Source organism: Megascapheus bottae, chromosome 5, assembly GCF_031878675.1.
Source record: "Megascapheus bottae isolate mThoBot1 chromosome 5, mThoBot2.hap1, whole genome shotgun sequence".
Lineage (NCBI taxonomy): Eukaryota > Metazoa > Chordata > Mammalia > Rodentia > Geomyidae > Megascapheus > Megascapheus bottae.
This window is the reverse complement of record NC_143513.1, coordinates 3693733-3710994: the sequence shown is the minus strand read 5'-3', so window position 1 is coordinate 3710994 and position 17262 is coordinate 3693733. Positions and strand designations below refer to the sequence as shown.

The 17262-nt window shown below is 45.1% G+C and overlaps 1 protein-coding gene across 8 annotated transcripts in view; it reads right to left on the bottom strand.

The window, feature by feature from the left end:
- The window catches only part of LOC150062747 (ral guanine nucleotide dissociation stimulator-like), a 156785-nt gene extending 141237 nt beyond the window's left edge, over positions 1 to 15548 (bottom strand). For 3 of the 8 annotated variants that reach the window (XM_090332585.1, XM_090332583.1, XM_090332584.1), the window contains exons 1-2: positions 15227 to 15539; positions 1919 to 2030 (exon numbers count right to left, since the gene is read on the bottom strand). In XM_090332585.1, the coding sequence (XP_090188711.1) occupies positions 1919 to 1926 (8 nt within the window). In that variant the 5' untranslated portion in view covers positions 1927 to 2030; positions 15227 to 15539. Of the gene's footprint in view, positions 1 to 1918; positions 2031 to 10487; positions 10584 to 13002; positions 13146 to 15226 lie in introns of those variants that run through there. The other 5 variants (XM_090332580.1, XM_090332586.1, XM_090332587.1 and 2 more) reach the window with 5 other exon arrangements.
- Positions 15549 to 17262: the final 1714 nt, after the last annotated feature.

Below are 17262 nucleotides of genomic sequence, written 5' to 3'. Positions count from 1 at the left end.
GAGGCCCTGAGTTCAAGTGTACACACACACACACACACACACACACACACGCACACACACACAGGCATGTAGTAGGCTGAGAGTGGAAGGAAACACCTGAAGGTTCAGGAAGAGGGGTACATGCCTTGGCATCCTAGTTGGGGGTACCCAGAGGGCTGGAAGTAGGGGGAGACAACTGGGAACTTAGACTGAAATGTGTTAGCTATAGGAAGCAGAGGGAAAGAGAAGCAGGAGTAGAAACGGTGCCACCGGCTCACAAGCAAGTTCTTCAACATTGAGTGATACTTTCAGAGAGGAGAGAGGCAGGCAGCTTTCCAGCCCAGCACATCTTCCTACACTGAAAGGGCTCCAGGAGAGCCTGAGAGAACTAAGGCTGAATCTCCAGCCCACTGAAACCTGACACTGTATAGCACACCCTCTACTCCAAAGCAACGTGGTAGTCCAAGGAAGAAACCAATAAGTCCCAATGCTGCAGAAGCCCACCAGCTAAGACTTCAGGTTTTCACAAAAGCACTGCTGGGCATGGTGGTACATGCCTGGTATCACAGCCCTGGAGAAGCTGAGACAGGAAAACTACATGTTCAGTATCAGCCTGGGATAGACACAGCAAGATCCTGTCTCAAAAGATTAAGAAGGGTCTGGGAGGGTGGCCTGGCGGTAGAGTGCTTGCCTAGCATGCACCAAGCCCTGGGTTTGATTCCTCAGTACCCCATACACAGAAAAAGCCAGAAGTGGTGCTGTGGCTCACGTGGTAGAGCTCTAGCCTTGAGAAAGCTGAAAGACAATGCCAAGGCCCTGAGTTCAAGCCCCAGGACTGGCAAAAAAAAAAAAAACTTAAAAGATCAAGAAAGAGTTGGATTCCAATGGTCCACACTCATAATCCTAGCTACTCAGGAGACTGAGACCTAAGGAACTTCATTCAAAAGCCAGCCTGGGCAGGAAAGTCCACGACATCCTAATCTTCCAATTAACCAGGAAAAGGCTGGAAATGGAGGGATGGCTCAAGTGTACAGAGTGCCAACCATGAAGAAAACAATCTAAGCAACAGTGCAAGGACCTGAGTTCAAGCCCTAGTTACAGCACACACACACACACACACACACACACACACACACACACACACACACAGATAATAATAAGTAAATTCCACAAATGGACTGTTAAATCCCATAGGGAGTGGATAACAGCTTTCATTGTGTGCCACCCCCAAGGACCCATATGCACCCTCAATCTGTAATGTACAGTACAACATAATTGAAAGTTGCATTAAATCCAAGGTGGTGGCTTTAAGCACAGTAGTAGTGCCTTAGAAAACAGGCTGAAGAACAAATAACTTCATCAATACATCAGAAAGTCCAACTGAATTAAATGAAGGAAGGACACGATGGAGAAACCAGAGAGGGCCAGACTCTGGTGGCTCACACCTGAAATCCTAGCTACTTGGGAAGCTGAGATCTAAGGGCCACTGTTCAAAGCCACCCTGGACAGAAAAGTCCTTATGAGACTCTTACCTCCAATTAGCCACTCAAAAACTAGAAGTGATACCATAGCTCAAGCAGTAGAGCACTAGCCTTGAGGCTCAGGGAAAGTACCCAGGCCCTGAGCTCAAACACCAGGAGTAAAAAAAAAAAAAAAACAAAAAACAAAAAACAAGGGGGGCAGCAACCACAATCACAAATTGCCAACAGCTATTTCCTCTCCCATCAGAGTAGCTCTGCTACTGGAAAAATCTTGTGGGCATATTATCTCTGTAAATATGGTAGATTCCTACAAGTACAGGTTGAGGGATAGATACACAGAGGCAAAAAGAGGGAAATTCCACTATTTAATTTTTGGCAACTCCCAAAAGAGTGTTTTCACTTTTGCTATTTGTTTGTTTGGCTCCAGTTTAGTCAGGAAATCACAAGCATGGACTTACCTCGGCATGAAATCCCTGGACCATCAATGATTTGTTTGCAAACACCACAGGGTTTGGATTTCTTAAAGGCCTTCTTCTTAAAACTGTGCAGACTTTCAGTCAGTTCTTCAGGCTGTGAAAGTCAAGGAAGAAACTGTCAACACTTCAAATCCAAGTGGGTTTTCTTTTCTCTTTCCTTTTTTCCCTCTCAGGAGATAACAGATCAGGTGCAAGTTGCACGCACGCCATCACTCACCTAACCAGAATAACTGAACATGAAAAAAACAGCAAGCTACCAAAACATACAACTTTGACAAATGGCTTGTAAGTGCAAACATACACCTAACCCGTGATCCAGCAATGCCACTCTAACACACGACAAGGATGTGACATTTTTATTTTTAATGCCCACACCAGATGCTGGTGACTCACACATATAATCCTGCCTACTCTGGAGGCTGAGCTTGACAATCAAAGTGCAAAATCAGTCAAAGAAGACAAATCTTTTAGACAGCTATCTCCAATTAGCCAGTAAAAAGCCAGGTTATGGGAGTAGTTCAATGGTCAAGAACACAAGGTCCTGAGTTTAAGCTCCAGTATTGGGAAAAAGAAAATAAAAAATAAGATGCAGGAACATCTATCTAGTGGTTCTGCTTAAGAAGCTCATGAACAGGCAAATTCATCTCTATTAACACATTAACAGCTGTCCCCTCTGGGGCACGTACTCACTGCAAAGAGTGGAAGGTAAAGGTCTGGTAAAAAAAAAAAGGAGGGGGGTTACTGAGGATAATGTCTATGTGGGGGACACATACTTAGCATCATTATCCTGAGTGCTGCATGCTTTTCCATTTTAGTCACTAAAAACCTATAGAGGAATGGGTAAAAATTAATAAAATAGGAGCCAGGAGTTTGTCCTAGTGATTGAATGCTTGCCTAGCATGCACAAAGGCCTGGGTTCTATTCCTTGGTATCACATACATAGAAAAAGCTGTTAGTAGAGCTGTGACTCAAGTGGTAGAGTGATGGCCTTGAAAAAGCCCAAGGATAGTGCTCAGATCCTGAGTTCAGGCCCCGGGACTGGATCAAAGAAAAAAATTATTAAAATGGCGATCCTGAAAAGATGTCAGTTTGGTCTGGAAGATGAGTTAAAATGATGATAAGCACTGTGAGGAGGAAGGAGAAAGAGAGACAGAGACAGAAAGAGAGAGCATGTGTGTGTCCATAGACATGTGTGGTACTTGCACACGTGTGTATGGTATGTGTATGCGTTGTATGTGTATGTGTGCGTAAGGTGTGTATTCATCAATAGGACCTTCAAATTGATCTTGTTCCTAAAATGATCAAAACGGTGACCCAAATGTGAATTTTATACAACGTGTTTGACATGCTGGATAGAAAGAGTAGTGATGAAAATTCCTTGTCCAACAGCTCAACTCACAGAGGGTCTCCTGATAAGATTGTAATGGAGCTAAAAATTTTCCCCCACCTAGCAACATCATGGTGCCCTCAGTCTGTGCCTAGAGGAAAGGAGGAAGCAGGCAGAGCCCAGTGTACTTACTACCTGGGTTGAGGAAAGCAAGGTGAATTTACTTGACAGAATTGGCACAGGCCCAAGGATTCTTAAAATCTGCACAACGGGCTGGGAGTTTGGCCTAGTGGTTAAAGTGCTTGCCTAGCATGCACGAAGACCCGGGTTCAATTCCTCGGTACCACATACATAACAAAAAGCCAGAAGTGGTGCTGAGGCTCAAGTGGTAGAGTGCTAGCCTTGAGAAAGTCCAAGGACAGTGCTCAGGCCCTGAGCCCAAGCCCAGGACTGGCAAAAAAAAAAAAAAAAAAAAAAATCTGCACAAAAGCCAGGTACTGGTGGCTCAGGCTTTGCTACTCAGAAGGCTAAGATCTCCATTCCAAGACTGTGAGACTTCAGTTAACCACCAGTAAACCAGAAGTGGTACTGTGGCTCAAAGTGGTAGAGTGCTACCCTTGAACACAAAAAGTCAATGACATTGCCCGGCCCCTGAGTTTAAGCTCCAGGGTCAACAACAACAGAAGATCTGCAGAAAGACCTGTTAAAATGTTCTCTGAGTTGAAAGGGGGAAAATGGATACAGAGAGACAGAAGAGGTAAGAGGAAGGGTAGGAAAAGAACCACCAAATAGGATCAAAGGTGACAATGACCACATATGCACAGATCTGGGGATGGGGCCTGCTTTCACAGCCAGACTAGAACATGGCAAAACACGAGCAGTTCTCAGAAAACCCAGGAGTTCATCTAGGCCATAGGAAAGAATTGCCCTGGGGCTGGGAGTGTGGCCTAGTGGTAGAGTGCTTGCCTAGCAAGAATGAAATCCTGAGTTCAATTTCTCAATTTCACATACACAGAAAAGACCAGAAGCCGGGTTGTAGCTCAAGTGGCAGAGTGCTTGCCTTGAACAAAAGAAGCTCAAGACAGTGTCCAAGCCCTGAGTTCAAGCACCAGGACTGGGGCGGGGGGGGGGGGGAAGAAAAAAAGGAAAGAATATCCCTAGATGGGAGCCAGGAGTTTGACCTAGTGGTAGAGTGCTTGCCTTGCCTAGTACACACAAAGCCCTGGGTTCTATTCCTCAGTACCACATACACAGAAAATGCCAGAAGTGGTGCTGTGTCTTAAGTGATAGAGCTCTAGCCTTGAGAAAGCTCAAGGACAGTGCTCAGGCCCTGAGTTCAAGTCCTGCAAAAAAAAATAAGAAAAAGAATGTCCCTACTGAGAATACTGTTCTTGCCTTACCCTCCCTATCTGAAAAGCTCTATCTGAAAGGAACTGTTAACTGTTTCCAAGTAACAAAACTGCATTCCAGAATAAAGCTCAAGAGAGTACCAGTAGCAACAAAAAATTTTTCAGCATCCAAACACAGTCAAATACATGTCTGGCAGCCAGTCAAAAATTATCAGGCACTCAAGGAGACAAGCAAACAAAATCCACATGAAGAACAATCCACTGAAACTAATCCAGAAACGACTGGGATCTGAGAATGAGCAGACAAAAATAGTACTCACAGAGTAAGTACAACTATATTGTATATGCCCAAAAAGCAGACCCTAGAAAATACAAAAACATCCACATCAAATATCACAGAAGGAAAGCAAAAATCTTAGGTTACACAAAAATAAAATAAAAATAGCCGGGTACAGTGGCTCATACCTGTAATCCTAGCTAAGCTAATCAGGAGGCTGAGATCTGAGGATCATGGTTCAAAGCCAGCATGGGCACTAAAGTATGTGAGACTCTTATCTCCAATTAACCACTAGAAAACCAGAAGTGACACTGTGGCTCAAGGGATATGGTGGTAAGCCTTGAGCTGAAGAGCTCAGAGACAGCACCCAGGCCCAGAGTTCAAGTCCCCAAAAACTAAAACTAAAATAATAATAATAATAATAATAATACACTAGACATGATGCCAGACATCCTGGAAAACAAAAGAATGTGCAGGGCACCAGTGGTTTACTGCTATAATCCTGGGTGCTCAAGAGGCTGAGATCTAAGAATCGTGGTTCAAAACAGCCCAGGCAAGAAAGTTCGTGACACCCTGCTTCTAGATAGCCAGCAAAACACTGGGATTAGAAATATGGCTTAAGTGGTAGAGTTCAAGTACCAGTACAGAGAGATAGAGACAGAGAAAGAGAATGGAATCAAACGATATCACATTACAAACTTCCAAAAAACAAACCACAAATAAGCACAGGCATATTAGAGCATCAGGAACTGAGGGAGGATTTTAAGAACACAATATCCATGCAGTCTGGGTCTCTAAAGAGGAAGACAGTAAAAATAGTTTAAAAACTGATGGCCAAAAGTTCTCCAAAATAGGGGAAGAACTTGTAAGTATATAAGGCCAAGAATTGCACCAAATTGCTAAAATAAGAAGTTGACAGTAACTACACCAAAGCACAAATTACTCCAACCTAATACTAAAATTTTTATTTGGGTTTAAAAAAAAACTGTATTTTTTTGTCTTTTCTCTTTTGGTACTGGGGATCGAACCAGGACATTGCACTTACTAGCCAAAGCTTTGCCATTGAGATATATACTAGCCCTAATAATGAAATTATTTAAAAGGAAAAATATGAAACATCACATCCAGGAGACCAAATATTAGAATGAAGTTGGTCATGAGGCCGGGCGCTGTCCTTGAGCTCTTCAGCCCTACCCTGGAGCCACAGCCCCACTTCTGGTTTTCTAGTGGTTAACTAGAGATAAGAGTCTCACAGAATTTAGTGCCTGGGCTGGCTTTGAACCACCCCAGCTGGATGAGCTGGATGAGCCACCACATCCAGCTACATGCATGAAGCCCTGGGGTCGATTCCTCAGTACATATACATACCAAAAAAAAAAAGTCTGAAGTGGTGCTGTGACTCAAGTGATAGAGCACTAACCTTGGGAAAAATGAGCTCAGGGACAGTGCCCTGAGTTCCAGCTCCAGAACTGGCAAAAAAAAAAAAAAAAACTGTCAATCGAGTCAAAATAACTATCTTTCAAAATGAAAAAGTATCATACATGCATTAAGATATTCAAAATCAGAACACTGAAAGAATGCCTCACTAGCTGACATACAAGATGTGCCATTATGCTGTGGCTCAAGTGGTAAAGTGGTGATATGCTAGCCTTAAGCATAAGAAGTTCAGGGAGCCAGGTACCAGTAGCTCACACCTGTAATCCTAGCAACTCAGGAGGCTGAGATCTGAGGATAGTGGTTCAAAGCCAAAATGGGCACAAAAATCCGTGAGACTCTCCAATTAACACCAAAAAAAAAACCCCAAAAACCAAAAAACAAAAACAGAAGTAGCTCTGTGGCAAATGTGGTAGAGCGCTAGCACTGAGCTTGAGCTGAAGAGCTCAAGGACAATGCGTAGAGCCACAGTTCAAGCCCTACCACCAAAAAAATAAATAAATAAATAAATAAAGACTAGCAAAAGCCAGAAATAAAGATATGGCTCAAGAGACAGAAGCGCCAACCTTGATAGAAATGAAATACTACCCAGACCTTGAGTTCAAGCCCCAGTACTGACACAAAAAATAGACTTTTTTGAGGGGGGGGCACTTCTGGGGTTTGAACTCTGGGCCTGGGCACTGTCCCTGGGCTTTCTTGAGCCACAGAACCACTTTTGGCTTTTTCTGTGTATACAGTACCAAGGAATCAAACTCAGGGCTTCGTGGATGGTAGGCAAGCACTCTATACCACTAGGCTATGATCCCAGCCCAATTTTTTAATGATATAATGTGATGTCTGACATAGAACTGATGCAGTAGAACAAAAATCAGGAAAGAGAGCCAAACACAGTGGCTCACGCCTGTAATCCTAGCTACTCAAGAGGCTGAGATCTTAGACTCAAGTTTCAAAGCCAGTCAAGGCAACTAAAGAACCTGAGACTCCAATCCTCAGTTAATCACCAGAAAACGGGAAATGGGCTCAAGAGGTAGGGTGGTACCCTTGAGCTAAAGAGCTCAGGGACAATGCCCAGGCCCAGGGGTAGGGTGGTAGCCTTGAGCTAAAGAGGCTCAGGGTCAGCACCGAGGTCCAGAGTTCAATCCCCATGACAAATAAATAAGTAAATAGAAAAGGAAAAAACAGAAATATACTACTATGAGCTCCTGGTGTTGTTAAATGATCTAAGATTACTGAAAATAGACTGTGTAAGTAAGAAATACTGCAAACTCCAAAGTAACCAGTAAAAAAATGAACTAGAATTAGTAAGCCAACAAAGGAAATAAAATGAAACTAAGTTTCACTAGGTGACTTATACCTGTACTCCTAGACTAATTTCTGAGGATAACAAATTAAAGATGGCCCAGGTAGGAAAATCCATGAGACTCTTACTCCAATTAACCAACAAAATACAGAAGTGGAGCTGTGGCTAAAGTGGTAGAGTACTAGAATTGACCAAAACAGCTCAGTGATAGCGCCAAGGCTCTGAGTTCAAACCTCAGAACCGGCACTCCCCCACCCCCCGGCCCCCCGCCAAAAAAAGTTTCAAATGTTGTAAATTTGTTCAGAAGAAAAATTGATAACTACCAAAGATATCACACATCACTCTAATAATCACATTCTGTAGTTGAAATAACCCAGTTAAAAGGCAGGAGCCAGACACCAGGGACTCATGCCTGTAATCCTAGCTACTCAAGAAACTAAGATCTGAGCATCATAGTTAGAACCTGACCCTGCCAGGAAAGTCCATTTGTCTCTTATCTCCAATTAATCACCAAAAAGTAGAAAGTAGAGCCATGACTATAGTGGTGGTAGACTACTTGTCTTGAAACAAAAACTCAAAGACAGGACCCAGGCCCTGAGTTCAGGCCCTAGAACCAGCATCAAAAAAAGAAAGAAAGACAGAGATTGTCAGATCAGGTATATATTGCCAGAAAAGGTATATATTACAAAACAATATATTATAGTGATAGCAACTAAACGGAAGTTGCAATAATTAGATTAATATAAGGCAAAAAACACTTTAGAATAAATATTATGAAGGATAATAGAAAAACATTTTCAATGACCGAGGGGTTAATTCCTCAAGAAAAAATGTCCATACCATGGCTTTGGGCTTCCTGCCAACATTGTAAGAAAATGAATTTCTGTTAAGTCACCTTGCCTCTGGCATTTTATTATAGCAGCCTGAAAACCTAAAGCACCCCTCCCTAAGAACCTGGTCAGAAAATAGAGATATAAATGATTTAAACAACATTGTGAAACACATTAACTTAATAAACATTTCTAGAACACTTGACTCAATAGCAACAGAGTACGAATTCTTTTCAAGTACAGAGTGTTTACCAATGTAAACCACACTGAGAACATTATTAGTCAAAATAAACCCTCAAGGAATTCAAATCCTACTAAAAATACATTCCCTGGCCAAGATCAGATTAAATTAGGAAACAGAGAAATATCTAGGCTATTATTACTTGCAAACTAAATAACACATTTCTATATAACCCGTGACTTATCCTATATAACTCATGGTGTAATATATCATGAGAAAGTGGATTTATCCCAGGAATGCAAGGTTGGTTTGACATCAAAAAGACGTGAAAAAGCTGGGCACTGGTGGCTCACACCTGTAATCCTAACTACTCAGGAGGCTGAGACCTGAGGATCTCAGTTCAAAGCCAACCTAGGAAGAAAAATCTCTGAGATTCTGATCTCCAATTAAGTACAAAACAGCTGGATGTGGAGCTATGTCTCCACTGGCAGTGCACTAGCCTTGAGGAAAAAAAAAAACAAAAAACAAAAAACTTAGGGACAGTGCCTGGGTACTCAGTTCAAGCCCTAGGATTATTATCAAAAACAAAAAAGAAATTCATACTCCAGTTCATGCTCCTAAAGCAATACAGAACAACTACTAACAAAATCCATGTCTAATAAGAACTTAAGAGTCAAGCAAGAATATAAAGGCCTCCCTGCTATGGAGAGAATACATCTCTGTGAACCCCACAGCCAATACCCTTAATGATGAATGCATAAATACTTTCCCTTTAACAGCTGGAACAAGGCAGAGATATCTGCAATTAACATTGCTATTCAACATTGTTGCTGAAATCCTGAACAGTACAATGAGGCATGAAAAAGCAATAAGAACCATTACAACAAGTACTATGACTATCCTGTTACTGACAGCATGATTGTCTAGGTAGTAAAATCTGATAATCTGATTAAATCTACAAAAGGCTTCTTGCATCAACAACTGAGAATAATAGCAAAGGACTCAGGATGGACTTCAGAAAATGAATTTCAAAAAAAATTACCAATATCAATACTATGAAAATAATGGACTTAAAAATAAATCTCTGAAGCAGGCATGGTGGCTCACACCTGTACTCCTAGCTAATCAGGAAGCTGAGATCTGAGGATCAAGGTTCAAAGCCAGCCAGGGCACTAAAGAACCTAAGACTTTTAGCTCTAATTAATCATTAGGAAAAGGGAAGTGGTGTTGTGGCTCAAGAGTAAGGCAGTAGCCTTGAGCTGAAGAGCTCAGGGACAGCGCCCAGGCCCAGAGTTCCAGCCCCATGACCCACAAAAATCAATCAATCAATCAATCTCTGAGCTAGGTGCCAGTGGCTCATGCCTGGAATCCTAGTTACTTAGAAGGCTGAGATATAAAGATCACAGTTTGAAGCCAGCTCAGGAAGGAAAATATGTGAGATTCTTATCTTCAATAAAGGACAGGAAAGAGGGGGGGGGAAGAAAGAAAGAAAGAAAGAAAGAAAGAAAGAAAGAAAGAAAGAAAGAAAGAAAGAAAGAAAGAAAAAATGGAAGTGGAACTATGGCTCTTGTGGTAAAACACTAGACTTGAGTGAAAAGCTCAGGGACAGCACACAGCCCACAGACCAGCAAGGAGGAGGAGGAAAAGGAGGAAGAAGAGGAAGAAGAAGGAGGAGGAGGAGGAGGAGGAGGAGGAGGAGGAGGAGGAGGAGGAGGAGAAGAACGAGAAGGAGGAGGAGGAGAAGAAGGAGAAAGAGGAGGAGGAGGAGGAGGAATGAATCTCTGACAAAGGGTATGAGAAACTTACAAACTAAAAAGCATAAAACATTCCTGAAAAAGAGAAAACGTGAATACCTGCGGGGGTCTAACATGTTCACAGGCTGGAAGATTCAATATAAAGCGCAATTCTTCCCCAATAGTTTATCCATCTCACTCAAAATCCCAGCATTTCTATAGAAGGTGGGAGAATGAAATGTATGTATCAAGACAAAGCACTTAGAATTGCCAAAACACGTAGCATTGCCAAAGCAATGGCAAAGATCTCACACAATTAAGCTTACAATTCAATATTTTATCTACTGTACATTGTACACAGATGTTCTCTAAAAATACTCAACCAAGGCAGATGCTAGTGGCTGCTATCTATTCAGGAAGCTAAGATCTGAGGATCAATATTCAAACACTGCCAAGGTAGAAAATCTCTGAGACTACCATTAAGTGGTAGAGCCTCAGCTTTGAACAAAAAGGCTAAGCAAGAATGGGAGGCCATGAGTTCAAGGCCCGGTACCAACACACACACACACACACACAAAGTAAAATAAATAAACTGAAAGCAAAGTATGGTTGTGTGTGCCTGTAATCCTAGCACTTGGGACCTTGAGGCAACAGAATCCCCAGTTGGGAGCCCACCCTGGGCTACATACTAAGAACCTATCTCAAATAACCTAACTTGAATTAAATGATTGTATTTCAATTCACATATATTCTTTGGGGTTCTACAAAACGAACAAATACAAGATCCTGACCAAATGCCATGAATTCTGATTTTGCTTGTAGTTGTAGCATATTTAGCCCTTAAATTCTCATTTTCAACAGAACCAATCATCTCCTGAGATGTGTCTCTGTCTAAAGGAACATAGGTACTTAATACAGATATTACTCCTTCACCCTTGGTAGACAAAATCAATCAATCACAATCATAGTTCCCCGCTGTCCTTGGGACTCCAGGAAAACTACTAAAAGATAGGATATGCAGAGGGGACAAATCCCAAGGTGCCGTTCTACTCCTAAAGCATGCTTCGGGATCATCTCTGTCTTTCCCTGCTACTCTAGCTGTCTAATAACTTGTTTAATAATTTTTGCCAGTCCAGGGGCTTAACTCACAGCCTGAGCACCGTTCTTGGGGCTTTCTCAAGGCTAGAGCTCTGCCACTTGAGCCACAGCACCACTTCTGGCTTTTTCTGTGTATATGATATCAATGACTCTAACCCAGATCTTTGTGTGTGCTAGCCAGGCAGTAGGCCAAACTCTTGGCGATAACATGTTTTTCTCCTTGCTCTTTTCTTTTTTATTTTCTTTCTGTGTGTCCCACTACTAGGGCTTAAATTGAAGACTTGAGCACTTTCCCTTAGCTTTTTCCCTCAAGGTTGGTGCTGTACCACTTGGGCAATACCTCTATTTCTAGCTTTTTGGTGGATAACTGAAGATAAGAGTCTCACAAACCTTCCTGCCCAGGCTGGCTTCGACCCAGCTCCTTAGATCTTAAACTCCTGAGTAGCTAGGATTACAGGTGTGAGTCACTGGTGCCTGATTACTTGTAGTTTTCTACTGTGACCATTTCTCTTCCTAGCCTCCCCCCAGGTACTTCTCAGCCACACAAGATCCCCAGCAATCTTGATACTTAGTCACATTATCTACTTGTGTGTGTGATGGTGCAATCAAACTGATGTTTTAAAAGGGGGAAAGTGTCTTACAAGCAGTACACCTGAATGGCAAGCCACATCCACTCAGAAATGGAAAGGATACCCTCCTCTCCCCATACCAGTCACAACATAGTATCAGCACTGAGGAATATCTAGAGCAGGGTTTTAGAGAGAGGTTGGCTCACCAGTGGGTTCTAGCAGCTGAGAAACCCCAGTGTGTGTGGCTGTGGGATGTACTGCTAGGGTCTACAGTTGTATATCATACTGCATTACAGACTCATTCCTCTGCTGGTCTTGATTGTTGAAAAGAGAATGCCTTACTGCTTTCAGTATGGGTCCAACATCCTTCAAAAGGGCCACCATACCATACCATACCATACCATATTGCTACTAAAAAGAAACTGGGAAAACGAAAGGGATGGATAGGGTAAGGAGAGATGAGGAAGAATGATGAAAAAGGTGACATTAAGATGTACTGTACTCATCACCTGACATGTTGATTTGAAACCTTTTCATGCAACTACTTGAAGATAATAAACAATAAACAAAATAATTTTAAAAATAAAATTCCTGGGCCAGGAGTTTGGCCTAGTGGTTAAAGTGCTTGCCTAGCATGCATGAAGACCCGGGTTCAATTCCTCGGTACCACATATAGAAAAAAGCCGGAAGTGGTGCTGAGGCTCAAGTGGTAGAGCTCTAGCCTTGAGAAAGTCCAAGGACAGTGCTCAGGCCCTGAGCTCAAGCCCAGGACTGGCAAAAAATAAATAAATAAATAAAAATAAAATAAAATAAAATTCCTATTTTAAGTGAGAAAAGAAAAGTAATTTACCTCAAAATGAATTCACCACCAGGCATAATACACCCCTGTGTTATTACCGTGGTCAACAACAGCAGCTAGGATGGTAGCTCAGAATATCTAAACAATCAGTGACTGAAGGGCAAGGAACCTGACTAGTGGCAGGCTCAGAGAGGGGCACGATGGCACCAGTGGCAAACGCCTAGTAAGTGTAGCTACTCTGGAAGCCGAGATTTGAGGATTGGGCATGTTTCGGAGCCAACCCATTTAGGAAAGTCCATGAGATTCTTTTCTCTAATTAAGCAGAAAAAAAAAAAAGACGTAAGTGAAACTACAGTCCAACCTTGAGCAAAAAAACACTGCCACACAAAAGCAGGAGATCCTGAGTTAAAACCCCAGTATCCCAGTGCTGGTACCAAAAAGGAAAAAGTCTGACAAATATTCTAGCAATGCCCCAGGCTGGGACACTTGTGGCTGAGAGTCAGAGCCATGCCCCATATTTGTTTACTTGCCTTCTCTCCTGTGCTAGATGGCCATTTCCTAGATGCAGAACAGCCACTCTTCCCCCTCTCTCCCCTGTGGCCCTGCCCAGCTGGCAGACAGTGGGCCATGGATTCCGCAGTTCATGTTTGTGCACCAAATGAATTGACCATAGTCTGCTAGCCAAGGAGGGATACTGTGACCTTTCATTCCTTACAAACACCTTTATTCCAAGCAAGGAGAAAGAAGCAGTATTTCGCTGCAGCTTTCTTACCCTTAGGTCTACTGCAAGAGCCACAGAGATGGAAACTAAGGTGCAACCTCCCCCTCTTCCTTCCATTGCTGCCCCCCGCCCCCCCCCCCCCCCCCCCGCAGAGTCTGCTTAAAGATAATGTAATAACACAAACTCCCAGACACAATACTTAACATCTCTTGTGAAAGGAGACCAGACAGAATTAAAACTGCCCTGGTCTTCACCTGATACAGTGTTTTCATTTCTCCCACCAGTGTGGGGGGAGCCGGGGTCCGTGGGGGAGGGGGAAAGGACACATCAATGTGAAGGCACTTAGCAAGCTCATACTGAAGAATGTAAATTGCATTTAATAGTTAAAGAGTCCAACTCTGGAAGTGTAGCAAGCCAGGCTGCTGGTTCCACAAGGATTCCCTGAGGGCAACTCAGGTAATTAGTTTTGATTATGAGTTCTTTTTTGAAGGGGGGAAATCTCCAAAATTAGACAAGGAGGTGGCGCTTAAACACGCATGCTCCATTCTGTCCAAAAGCCAAACCCTCCCAGGCAGGGGCCGCCCGGGGAAGGGCTCCCCCACTAAAGGTCGACAGTGGCAAAAAAGTTACAAACCCAACAACACAACGGAGTTCCAGCTGCACAGACCCAGCTACGTTTTCCTTTCAGGAAATATTCACCCACCACAGGAAGAGGACTTAGGGGCACTGGGGTAGCTGAGGCCCCTGCCTAGAATTCTGGGAGGCAGACCCTGATCAAAAACACATTTTTCAGCTCAACTTGACTCTGAAATTAAACAGACACGAACACTTCCCACATCCTTGAGTTGATCCCACATCTCAGAGAAGTTTCCTACTCCACAGGAGCCCCCATCCCCACCCCAGTACCTGGGGCAAAAGGAGGGGAGGGGGGGGGGCTCTGCATTTATTTGTTCCCTACACATTTCAGTGCAAGGGTTTGGCTGCTGCCCTGAAAATCTAAATGCAGCTGCAGTTCAGATCAAGTAAACTAGCTGGCATGTTGACAACCTTTCCCTCTCCGGAATTTTACGAAAGTTTCCAGGAACACAAATGCAATTATGCAGGGATCCTTGGACTGTGAGAACATCCCCCGTCGCCCCCTCCCCGGGAGCAGTCAAGGCACTACGGTTTAATGCCAACTGCAGGGCTGATCTGTGCGGCATGGGGTGCCCGGGGTCCCCCAGGCCGACGCGGCGACTCACTCTCGGCCTGTGTTAGCACAGCCCCAGGGCTAAGACGCCCTTTGCTTTTGCAAAAACTAGATAAGCAATAAACGCACTGAGCATCCCTAGCGCCCTTGGCTGGCGGTGTTCCACTTGCACTCCGGAGGCGGGAAGGCTTGTCAGCGAACCCGCGCCGCCTCCCATCTCGACGGGGGCTCACCACGGGCTCCCCCCATCCCAACTCGGCAAAGCCCGGCGAGCTGCTCCAGAGAAGGGAGCAGAGCAGGCTGGGGCGCACGGACCTGGAGACGCGCATGCTGCCCCGGACGCGCACCCACCCACGCGCGAACATTCCACATGGCCCACGTGGGTGCCGCTCGAAGGAATCCCGGGCCCCACGCCGCCCTCGCCCCCACCCCCGCCGACTCCGCAGCCCTGGTGACCCCTCTCCCCGCTCAGCGTGCACTCACCTGGCGCCGGCGCCCACGCGCCCCGCTGTCGCGCGCGAACCTGGCCGTTGGCCCCGGGGTCAGAGCGCGCAACCTCATGGTTGTCCCTGCGGTCTGGGGGGGGGGTGGCGGTGTAAGGATCTGCTCCCCACCCGAGAGTGGCACCGGGACGTCTCCTGGGCCTCCTCCCTCTGCAAGTCCCAGGAAATGGGCGACGCGGAAAGGTTCCAGAAGACTCCCGGGGGCTCAGCCGGTCCGAGCCGCGCCGCCTCCACGGCCACTCCTGCCCGTCACAAGTCCGACTCCGGGAACAAAAGCCAGGCGCGAGCGCCTGGCCCCGCGGGCGTACCGGCATCTGACACGAATTAGCCCTCCCTCTCTCCTTCCCTCCCTCCCCCCTTCCCTCCCCCGCCCAGACCGCAGCGCGGAGGCCCGCGCAGGCTGCTGCCAGACATGGGGGGGGGGAGTGGGCGAAGAAACTCCTTCCAGGCAGGGGGGCCGCGCCTTCCCGCCGCCATCAGACTGGAGTTACATGGCTGGGGTTCTCCTTTACTAAGATTTCAAACTTAGTGCGCTGACCAAGAGGCGGCAAAGAACCCAAACCCGGATCCTGGTCTCAGCCCTGAGCTGTGACAGGCAGGGTCTCCCCAGATCCGAAGCCCTGCATTTGGAATAGAAGGAAGGAAAATGCTCAGACAGGCAGGAGTGGTGGTTGACAGTTTTCCAGTGTTCCTCTTCAACCAAACAGAGTGACCTTGCCGGAGAAGACCTATGGGCATCTCGTGCAAAGCCCCAAGCAAATGTCTGTCCTGACACACCCCAGAGGGTTCCCCTCCCCATCCGCACCCCAGAACCAAGACAATCCAGTTCCATCCTGGCTTTCATTGCACACCTGAAATTTTAGAAGGAAATTAGAAACCAGAATGAGGGAGGCTAAAGTTACAAAAGTGGAGGAAAAGCAAATTGGGAAACAAGTGTGAAAGTCGAAAAAGCCAGGAGAGGTGGCAGGCGCTGGTGGCACACACCTATAATCCTAGCTACTCAGAACTGAAACCAGCCCCAAAGTCCAAGAGACTCTTACATCCAGCTAATCACCAAAAGCTAGCAGTGAAGCTATGGCTCAAGAGGTAGAGATCTAGCCTTGAGCAAAAAAAAAAAAAAAAAGCTCAGAGACAGTGCCCACCCAGGCCCTAAATTCAAGCATAGCAAAAAGAAAACAAAAGAAAAGTCAGGAGGGGAGTGTGGGCAGGATAGCAAGATTGCACAGCCACTCTCAGATGCCAGTGTGATTTCCACAGAATTGTGTTCTCAGGGGCCTTTGTGGCAAACAGCAGACAGAGAGTGAGTCCCTGCAAGAAGCAGCTCAATGACAAGTCTAATTTCTGAGACAACTTGAAAGGCCGCTTTGAAGATAGATGGTTTCAAGCCAAAGCCACTGTCTTGCATCTATGAGGAGCAGTAAAGACCTCTGCACAGGAGCCTGAGGCTGGCTTTGGCACACAGCTCTAGCAGTTGGGGGCCTGCGAGCCTTGGCTCCAGCCCCAGCCCCCATGTACAGTCCTACTGACCTGAGCTGTCCCAGAGCTCAGTCTCTGAGGGTCTAACACTAACTTCAGGTCTGCAAGCCCAGATGCCTTCAAAAGTAGAACAGTCTGGGTGGGCTTGCAGAGCCTTTATGGCTACCACATGTGTAAATTCCAGTCATCAATTCAATCTCTCAGGTTCTGGCACTAAATATCCATCTTTCCATGTCTACAGTGGAGTGGCAAAGGCTGCTCTTCAACTTTCAACCAGAAAGGGTTGGGAGGGGGAGGCAAAGCAAAGCATATTTCCTTGGCTAGAATGGGCCAGCCAATACCTCACTCGGTGATCACGTGTTTTTCCCATCAATCAAGTGAGGCCATTATTCATGCTAGTCTGCATCCAGCCTTCATTCACTTTTCCAAATTCCTCAACTTTTTAACAGAAGTCTCTTGGTTGTATTCCTACATACACATTTTTGTCCTCCAGATTTCTGACAGACCCCTGAGAACGCATCTGTGTTGGTCATTCTGTAT